The following is a 10,915-nucleotide window of genomic DNA, read 5'->3' as shown; positions in this document are numbered from 1 at the left end:
AAGTTGTTAGTTAGAAAGATTCCATGGTCCTAATGAGGATATTATATAGATAGGAAGACAACCCATTTCTAAAAGAATTGGATCCTTGTGCTCTAGGACTTTATGAAAACACAACCATCTTCGATGAGGTGGAGATCATCTCCAACAACTTGGTCCATGCAATAGATAAGTTCAAGAATCCTTTCCTTGGTTAATGTTTCAAATTATGTATGGCCTCCTAGCCATTGGATTGTTAAGTATACTCTTTTAACTCATTCCCTAACATGTCCTTTGGGTTGGATCTAGAATGTATCTTGCAAGCAATGTATTTTTCCAAAAATATTTAGAATATGAAGCATATTCATGCTATCATAGGATTTGTAATGACTTTATTGCCAGACTTTATTACCTATGTTGAGGAGTGCCAAATAGCCACATATATTGTAGTATACCTAGGGGGGATAATATGGAGTATACATTGAGGGGATCATATGGGGTACAGAGGGAGGTACCCAAGGGAATAATGTGATGTAATGGGCCATAGTTAATAAATAAACTGGTTAGCCCACATTATGCAAGGGACCACAAGTAATTAGAGAATAATATGATAAGCCCATTGTATTGGATGTATGGTATTGATAGACCCATTATAATTACCCATGGTATTGTATGTATGAAGCCTATATAGAGGCTAGAGACTCTCCATTGAGGGATGTCAAGTATTGTTTTGTATTAATAGACATTAACTTGTGGAGTGATTTCCTTCCTTAAAGAGTAGTTGTATGATGTTACCCTACCTCAAGGGTATGATATTAATAAAGATCTGAAATTCTATTATCTATTTTATTATTCTTCTGACATATTCACACTTCTAATATATTTGTTGGTCAAATATACTACAAGTACAAATATGCTAGAAGAATAATACAATAGATGATAGAACTTCATTTCTTTATTAATATCAAACCCTTGAGGTAGGGTAACACCATACAACTACTCCTTAAGGAGATCACTCCACAAGTTAATGTTTGTCAATACAAAACAATACTTGGCATCTTTCAATGGGGAGTCTTTGGCCTCTATACGGACTTCATACATACAATACCATGGGTAATTACAATGAGTCTCTCAATACCATACATTCAATACAATGGGTTTATCACATTATTCTCTAACTACTCGTGATCATTTGCATAATGCGGGTTAACCACTTTATTTATTAACTATGGTCCATTACATCACATTATTCCCTTTGGTACCTCCCTCTGTACCCCATATGATCCCCCCTATGTATACCCCATATTATCCCCTCTAGATATACTACATTGTTAATGTTGTGTTGTATGTTTATGATGCTTGTTTTTATGTTTGCTTGAAAGAAGTTGTTGTGTTGTTGTGTTGGTTTGTTATGGCAAAGGAGCAACAAGTGTAGTCACCATATGTGTGAGAAAGTGATGTTGACAGATATATGTTGCTTGTTGACAGCGAGGTAAATAAGCAAAAAAGCATGATGTCATAGTTAATGTATGCACAGTTGAACAGGTATTGTTCATGTCATGCTTATGTTGATGCAGGTATTATTATGTTTTGGAGGTGAAGGAGAATAGCTCGTTAGAACTTGCTTGCATATGTTGTTATTGCATGTTGATGATGTTGCACATATTGTTATGGCAAAGGAGAAGCAAAGTAGGATAGAAAAGGGTGTCATTGATGGCATGGTTGTCTTGGAGTTCTTATGTTACACATCTTTGTTGGTTACATATGCTTGTTGATTGTTGATGACAGAATGTTGCAGAGATTGTTGTGATGCAAGGAAAAAGGTATAAGGCAAAGCATGAAGCATGTTGTTATGCTTGTGATGTTGTGATGTGTTATAGTTGTTGATGTATTGCTAATGTATCTTGCAAAAGTTATGCTTGTTATGCTTGTTGATTTAATCATCACTGGTGACTGAAAATAATATTTGGTGAAACATTTATTTTATTTTAATATTCAAAATCTCAAAAGGTGTGAAATGAATGAGTGGAATGCAAAGAAACAAGTCTTTTCACTTCATATTCATGTTTGGAATACCATAAAAAGTTTATTTATAAAAATGTGAAGTTGGAAGGTTATATGTTAGAGTGAAAGAATGTGAGATTCGATCAAGGAGTTGTTCATTAGTTACCTAGGACTTGTATAGAGCTGATGTGAAGCAGATTTGAAGAGTAGAAGCAAAGACAGAGATAGAGGTATGCAAAGGTGTAGAACAAGTAAACCGGCGTGGTGTTTTTTGTATGTATTAGGGGATTGTAGTCTCCTTTCAAGTTGTAGCTTGATAAATAACAGGTGGAACATGTTGAGTTAGGAGCCCCCTGTGGTTGTAGCCTGCAGAAAATTAATGGGAGTTGGAGCTTCCTTGCAAGTTGAAGCTTACAGAAGAAATTGAGGTAGCAGCCTCCTACACGTTGGAGCCTACAGAAAATCAGATGTAATAAGAGAGTAGGAGTTTGTCTTTGCATCACAACAATAACAAAGTCATGGTTTTCTCCCTTTATGGGTTTCCACTTATATTTGGTGTTCACATGTGATGATTTTGTGTGTTGATTTTATGTTGTCATGAAAGTTTTTATGTTGTGATTTACATGTTAAATGTTGGTTATATATTAAATCTGTTGTTCATAAGGTGTATGCTGCTCATTTAATAGTTCAGTTAACCATTGAAAAATAATCAAAATTTAATGTCCATGAATGTACTAAATTGATTCACCCGTACACCCCCCTCTCCCGCTAAGTTTCCATCAATATGATGGCATTGTCATCTTATAATCCCTTCAAGCTTCAAATTAAATAACATAAAAAAAGAGGATGTAATCAGCCAAGCAAAGGATTGTGCATTCTCCCTAGCAAAAATATGAATATATTCCAAAAGTGCTAAATATTTTTTCATTCCAAGCGAATTTATTCCTCTAGTGCATTTTGAAGCACTCAAGATAATTGTTTAGATTGTAATTGCAAATCATTGGCAATAACTACATGTACTAACACCACGAGCTTGACCTAGTGAGAAAACTAAAATGTGCAAATGTAACAAAGAAATTATGTGTATGGCTCAAGAGCCCAGCTGTTTGGACGTCCTAACAAGTACGTGTGGATGAACCTCTTCAAACCAAAACAATAGCTGAATAATAATGACTATAATGTAAATGCTTAATTGCAATATTTCGTCAAAGGAAAAGATTCTATACATTATACTGTTCCTGATAGATATCAATGGTCTTAACAGCGGTTTTATATTTGCATTCTTTTTATCTAACCCCTCTAATAGGAGCAATTTTAAATGTTTCTCGTATTCCCTTTAAATACTGCCAAAGAGTACTTGGCCAGCCTTGTCCTTCCTCTATACTTTCAGCCAATAACCATTTGTATTCCAGCAATGTCTCGTCTGAAAGGGGCTCTAAAAACTCACTCTTCTGTAGGATGTTGGCAGGCGGCATCCCTGCAACAAGATTTGTATCGAGCTGTGGGCCCCTTTTCTTCACTGGTGTAGTTTCAATTGCATTTATGGATTTTCCCTGTATAGAGTCATTCTTTTCTGTATTGTCAAGCATGTTATCTGGTAGGAACAATGGGGAAGCCCCAGGAAAGACATCTTGCTCAAAGGGTGTGGCCCTTGCAGGTTGCAAGCAGAAATCAAACCACTGATGGATGAGTGGAGATGGACCCCGTACACGACCTCCAACTTTATCACTTGGAATACTGGAAGTAGCTGGAATTGACTGTCAACAACCATCACAAGAAGGCCATGTCAAATACGATGAAGCATCTGAATGAAGCTATAATATATCCTTACCTCAACCTGCATAATTAAGAAGTCAAACCCCAAAGGAAACAGGGGAGTCATAAACTAAACCTTTATGACTTCAGATTATGCAAGGAATTGATTCAAGGAACATAAGTATTTCTACCATGAAAAAACCACTGAATTTTTAGAGGTTGTATTCATGCAATTGCCTCAAATGTTCCAAATATATAATTTGCATATTAATAAGACTAAACCACACAAAACCTATCCAAACAAGAAGATATTTGTATTCGATATATCAAACAGTGTCGTCAAATTAAGTTGTCATGATAGCAATGTAATTGCAGAGATTTCTGTCAACTTAGACAACGGAAAACATATCCTAGAAGCTGCCAAGCTGTCTCGTGGTGGAATCATTTTTTTTTAAGTTGACTTTTATTAGAAGCAACTTGAGAATAATTCTAATTACGAGAAAATAATATAAACAACCTGAGAATAATTGTACTTATGAGAAAATAATCTAAGTCCTAATGGTAAATGATTCATATACTTGTAATAATTCTTGCTCAAGACATCACTATTGAACAAAATTTTTTCCTTTGAAAATTTCTAATCTTATGGTAAAGTTTCTACCCAGTGCTTGAAGTAAAATTCCTGGCAACCTCAGCAGCTAGCTTGCAGGGGAAACCAACCATCTGGTCCATCCGATCTACTCGTTATTGCAATTTCCTTGTGATCATTTCATCCATTTCCTTTTATATTAGAAGGATGTTTAGTGTTCAGTATGATTGATTGTAGGTTAATATACTTTGCATTTTCCCTCCAAAGGATCAAAACTTGCTACATTAGAGAGGTTTTCCTCAGTTGCTACTATTTGCTTAGTTCTTACCCTACTGCTGCAAAGGACCAGCAAAATTGTAGTGCTTGAGTTAAAGATAATCAACCAAATAGCAAACAAAGTTTAGGAAGTTAATTAATGATCGACATTGGCCAGAAACTGAATGATGCCTATATATCTCTTATATATTTACAATAATAATCAGTTGCCAAAGAATACCACAGATGTGATTAATGATCCTTCAGTAACCCAAGAAAACAAACCGGAGAATAAAGGCAAACAACAATAGTCCATAACAGTCACATTATCCCCAAATGTGACAAGCAGCCCAGCCCCAGATTACTTCTGTGGTAAAAGGAAAAAATTATGTGCAAAAAGGAAAAAGGAAAAAGTTATAGTGAGGTACCCAAAGATCTGCCCATAAGCTGGTACCAGACTTTGGGACAACTACGGCAACATTAGACATGCGTTTAGCTGCTGGAATCACATCATTTGTCCATCCTACTGCAACCCAAACATCTCCAGATCCAAAAGCCTTTAGATAGTGTACACTATCAAACAATCGGACCTACAAAATGAATGTTAAAGAAGCTTCTTCAACAACTTTCTCTGTGTTACGAATATATATTGCAAAATGCAGCATGCACATAGGGTCTTGAGCTCTATCTTTCTTAGGCATTATAGATTATGAAATATAGCAAACCTTAGATTTCAAATACTGGACCTGTAAAATTGTCAATAGTGGAACTAGCAGATAATGTTACCTGCCTCTGTAGCATAAGAAAATGTTCCTTCATTGCATTCCTCCCGCCAGGAACATCATACTCAAAATTCTTTGCATTATAAGATGCTCCCATATATTTTAATACTGCACCTACTATCTCCCTGGGAGAATCAACCATTGAAATTTTACCTCTAAGCTCTGGCCTCCATAAATCCTCCCAGTCCTGCAAGAATTTCTACATGAGTGATCAAAATCTCAAAATGTAGTACTGCTCAGATCATGTCAACCTAAATTTACGATCAGTGACAGCTTCGAAGTTGCTTCGGCAACATTTTCTTTGGGAATATTAAATAAACATAATGCACTAAAGAAAAGAAAACAGTATGGTTATAAAGAGAGTTCTCAGCCTACATTGTTACATAAAAATAAAATGAATCACAATTTCCATGAGGTTCTTAAGTGTAGTCGAGGGGATAAAAAACTTTGCAGTATAGCAACTCCTTCACATAATAATAGATGCAAATAAAGCAATCAAAACAGTTGAAAAAGAATAAAAATCAGGAACTGTTCTCATTGCTGCTAAATGGCATTGAGCATGTCAGATTGAACCACTGACCTCAATCGCAGGTATTTTATACTTTGCAAATTTATCTTTTCTGTACGCCACCACCATACTACCCCAGCGGTACGGAACTCCCCAGACTTCTCCTTTGGGATCTATCTGACCATTATGATCCCTGCGTAAATGAACCTGAGGTAGATATCACTTAACAGATCAACATGTGTTGAATATTAAAATAATAGACATCTATGCACAAATTCAAATTTTAATAAAATTATCTTATATTATCTTACCTTATCATAAGATAATGCAACAGACTAACGTGACAGGAATAACAATCTAAAGTTCCAAATATCACTAGAATCTGTTTTACTTCTAGTTCTAAACAGAACAAGGAAGGTTGAAAATTGAGCATGTGAAAGAGGACAAATCTCAGAGCATAGTTCAACTAGTGCATGTTTATGAGTCACAGCTTTTGATTGTCAAGAAAAAAGCAAGGAATTCAGCTCACTTGGGTGGGTCATATGAGGAAGAGCCATGTCCTAATCAAACAACAGGAAACCATGGTAGACTTTCCAAAAAACAAAATGATTTAAGCGAAACAAACCAAGTGATTGTCATTTTTATAAAGCAAGGTACAAATGAGAGATTGTCGTTTATTTTCAAGAGCCTTGGAAGTGTCTATGTTCAGGAGTTATAACTTCTTTAATCATGTGGTATCAGCCGTAAAGACCCTAATTCCACATCAATATTTTTATTTTATTTTTTTAATACATGTATATTTGCCAAACTGATATCTAGAATCAGCTTCATATTAAGAGCATCTATAGAAATAACCACTGATGACTGATTGTTGGCTATTTACAATTATTGTCTAGGTCCAAATTTCTAACAACTGTAATTTAATGTCAAGGAGATTATATTGAATGCCTACTTAGAATCTCTGCCAGAGATCTTCATCACTCCATCTATTGATTAGTGACCTTTATTCTTTTAAAGAATCTTATTCCAACAAAACATCTTGACTTTGGATCTCAATTTATATACCATACACATGTATAAGACAAAGTGTGCAATATTGATTTATTGAAGCTACATTTACCGTTATTTCAATAAGAGGTCTTCGTCATTTTGTAATTACTCATGTTTATTTAATGTTTGGGAAAATCATATGGAACACTATACTACAAAGTTTTCTTTGAAAAACATGTAAAAATATTACCTCTTAGTCTATTGCACAATGTTGTATGTTTATATCCTTATATAGCAAATTTACTCTTCTTATGTAGAGTATTTGTCGAATTATGTTCCACACTTCCATTTAATTTATTAAAATATCAGACCTTGGTCCATCATATGCTAATACAATCATCTGTATAGAATTCTGGTTAATATATTCCCATATTCGTAATGTTTCCATCATACAACAACCTTTTCTTTGGTTATAATCATAGTTGCAGGAAGCTTCCCCCCCCCCCCGGTTCCAAGGCCCGAAGCGCGTCCCGTGCAGATGCATCCAGGAAGTGTCCCCGGAAGCGCACTTCCAAAATTCGGAAGCACACTTCCGCCTGTTTTGGATGCTTCCACCTATTTGGGATGTTTGTTTTGAGTATAAATGCAAATAAATATAAAATATATATATATATATAAAACATACGCTTCGCTTCCTAGATTTTTGGAAAATGACGCTTCCGCATCCCCACTTCCAAAAAACGTCCCTGCTTCGTCCCCGCTTCGTGCAACATTGGTTATAATTATTTAAGAGTTTACTAACACAACATCCCTTTTCCTTTTGGTTCTCACTTTGAATCTAAGCTTATATCATATCATTTCCAACATTTATTTTCCAATGTGGGATCATTAGATATGACATGTTTTACATATATGTTTCAACCAGTTTCTGGAGTGTTCTTTTAATGAGCAGGAAGACTGTTCTCGTCCGACACGTATTCAACTCCGTATTAATCTTATCAACGGCTTAGATCCTCCAATGGCAAATCAATGGTTAATTTGTGATTACGGTTACGATATGAGTTTATTGACTTTCCAAAGTTCATTCTTACTGGTTCATTTCTCTCAAAGTTTTCTCCCGATCACACTTCTCTCTGCGGCTAAGATTTCGTTTGAGTTTTAGATGGCATGACCATTTTCCTCGATGAGGTTGTAACAAATGTTTTCCTAAACCTTCCCACTGAACGAAGGGTCTCCACCTGGCGTCTAATGGCAGTTGACCCTGCAATCTATCGAAATGACGAGTTTAGTTGTCTACTGCAACTCAGGGACTAATCACGAAGGTAATGTTATTTCTTTTTTTAAAAGGGCTTGTATCTAGATGAATTACTTCAATTCTTCTGCTTTTCGGAGCAATATTCACTTAAATATTGATACACTTGTTCGTTTCCTTCCATGATCCGACAGGATAACTATTCTGAGTCTTGTGGCTACTCATACAAGTTGTTTTTCAAAGAGGGTATGCTAGCATTATTACGCACTCGCAACCCAACTAGTAATCTCTACCATTGAAAGGAGTTTCCCTCTTATTTTTCATAAATTGGTTCTGAGTATGAATTTTCTTTGTTTAAAATGTTCACTCAAAATTATTTTATTACCCACGAGGTTATTCAAGGAGGTTTCCTCTCTCCTCACCTTAGGGTTTCGTTACTCTGTTTTCATTTTTCTCTGTTTGGTATCTATGCAAAACTTCTCTCTCAGCAATATTGTCATCCCACATTGGGCTTTTATGTTTTCTATTGCAACTATGCAATCTTTGTAACCATACCCAGTCAGGTGAGAGGCGAGTTTCTTACCCCAATCAAACCCTAAAGTTCTCAATTTCTCGACCGAGGTTTATATTTTTTATTACTTGTTGTAAATTAAAACCCTTAATCAAGACTTGTAGAAGTCATTTGTTATTTCATACAATTGTTTAACAAAGTTATTCCAAAGTTTGTTTTCGACGATCATTATTGGTTCTTATTTCTTTTAGAATTTTCAATTAATGTCACCAAATTTGTTTACCTGTAATTTATTACAGGATTTCATTTACCCGACCTCTTTTTTGTTGCATATAATTTTTTTTTATTATAACTCTTGCTCATCATTTCTCTTATGCAAGGTGAGAATCCAGAGTCCTCCAAGAACCTCACAAGGTATCATATGATCTATCTCTGAACAAGTTTATCATTACAAATTTCTTTTATTGATACTCATATAAAAATAATCAATATTAACCTCTGTATTGTTCAACATGGTTGTTTCAGGTATATTACAATTTGTCCTGCCGCTTCATAATCTTGAGTGGCACTTGGAATTGTTTTTGGACTTTCATTATTGACTTACAATTCAATTTTCCTATCCAAGTTGGAAATACTACTAAGAGCAAGGCAAATTTGTTTTGTTGAAAACAATATTGACTGCCTTATTAGTTTTCTTTCTAGTTCTTATTATACCATGTGTTGTAGAAGTTACAGTTTCCTTAGAACATTTTTCTCCTGTTGTTTTGATCCTAGACGATGTCCGGGGTCATGTTGTACCACACATAGCGGCAAAGGGAACGGCCAAGGAGATGTGGGATACACTTTCCACGATATACCAAGGCACTTCCGAGCAGCAAAAGATGTACTTGGAGGAAAAGTTGAGATGCACCAAGATGCAAAAAGGGGAAAGTATAGACCCCTTCCTCACCAGGATTCAAGAGGTTTGGGACTAGTTGTCAGTTGTTGGGGCAACACCTCAACCCACAGAGCTAGTACGATTGGCACTCAATAGAGTCTCAGAGTGGCAGGTATTTGTCCAAAGTATCTTGGGTAGAGAAACCTTGCCAAGTTGGGACAAGATGTGGGCCAATTTGCAACAGGAGGAGTTGAGATGAGCTCTTTTGAAGAGCTCCATCAGTGGCAGCAACAGCAAATCGAAGCAGGTGAAGGAGGAGGAGAATGTGGCCCTCACATCAAAGGGTCCTAGTCAAGGACAAGGGGAGCAGCGAAAGAAGAAGAAGGACCTGTCAAAGGTCAAGTGCTTTAGATGTGGTGAGCTTGGCCACTACAGCACCCAATGTCCTCTCAGGAAGAAGGACAAGGAGGAGAAGTAGGACCAGCAGGCAGCATCAGCAGAGATCGATAGGATTTCCTCCAGGCTGGAGGAAGACTTCACCATGTTTGCTGACATACCCCCAGGAGTCAAATGGGGTGACTTGGTGTTGTAGCCTTAGAGTGCTACAAATGGGCAAGATTCTTGAGGAGGTCCACCTCTTGAATCAATACCTTGCTACAAGGCCCACAATATTTTGTAGCAGGATGGATCAGTGATAGTTGATGCAGTCAGATGCCAGAGTGACAGATGTAGATCCTAGTAGCAGTCGGATGTTGAGGAGTGTAGTGCAGAGTTGGCAGCAGTGCAAGTGGCACAGTACAAAGTCAGCAGCAGCGCAAATACCTCAGTGACAGCGCAGATACTAGCAGCAGTCAGAGACTCTGGTGATTAATGTATCATATTGATCACAATTGATTCGATATTTCGGATGCCTCTCAATTGCAACAACAGCAGATGGAGAGGGAGTTGCATTGCATATGCAGTGTTGGCAGCATTTTTGCAGGGTCAGTAGCCTCACAGTTGCATCACATATCAGGTTTGCGCAATAGTTGGTGGGCAGCAGCAGCCAGACATCAGTAGCATGATAGGAGATGATGTAGAGACAGGGTGGTGCTACTGGAACAGCAGCACTAGAACACATTCCTTGCTAAGAGGGAGTGTTAGTTTTTTTAGCATCAGATGTGTTCTAGCTACAAAAACTTGTGGGGAGGCTAGAATACATGAGATCTCCAAAACCCAGAAATTGTTTTAGGGAATTCCACCTAGAAAAGACTTAATTAGATTATTAGTCGTAAACTTAGGGAATATGACTAATTAATCAGAATTAATTAAGTTATGGTGTGAATGTTCTAGAAACTCACACGGATCGACTTCGAGTTAATCCTAGCCATCGATTAAGATCTAATCTTGGTCGTTGAAGTTTCAATAGAGGATTAT

The 10,915-nt window shown here is 36.6% G+C and overlaps 1 protein-coding gene across 1 annotated transcript in view; it reads right to left on the bottom strand.

The window, feature by feature from the left end:
* Positions 1 to 2,879: 2,879 nt before the first annotated feature.
* LOC149255235 (putrescine-binding periplasmic protein-like protein) overlaps positions 2,880 to 10,915 on the bottom strand; it is a 196,663-nt gene continuing 188,627 nt past the window's right edge. Inside the window, exons 3-6 of the mRNA XM_089454990.1 lie at positions 5,942 to 6,076; positions 5,366 to 5,548; positions 5,008 to 5,169; positions 2,880 to 3,737 (exon numbers count right to left, since the gene is read on the bottom strand). Of these exons, the coding sequence (XP_089311116.1) occupies positions 3,267 to 3,737; positions 5,008 to 5,169; positions 5,366 to 5,548; positions 5,942 to 6,076 (951 nt within the window). The 3' untranslated portion in view covers positions 2,880 to 3,266. The remainder of the gene's footprint in view (positions 3,738 to 5,007; positions 5,170 to 5,365; positions 5,549 to 5,941; positions 6,077 to 10,915) is intronic.

Source organism: Pinus tabuliformis, chromosome 7 (assembly GCF_031772625.1).
Source record: "Pinus tabuliformis cultivar Carrire ecotype Pingquan chromosome 7, CPIR1, whole genome shotgun sequence".
In the NCBI taxonomy this organism is placed as follows: domain Eukaryota; kingdom Viridiplantae; phylum Streptophyta; class Pinopsida; order Pinales; family Pinaceae; genus Pinus; species Pinus tabuliformis.
Note: the sequence above shows the minus strand (reverse complement) of the source record. Positions and strands in the feature narration are given on the sequence as shown.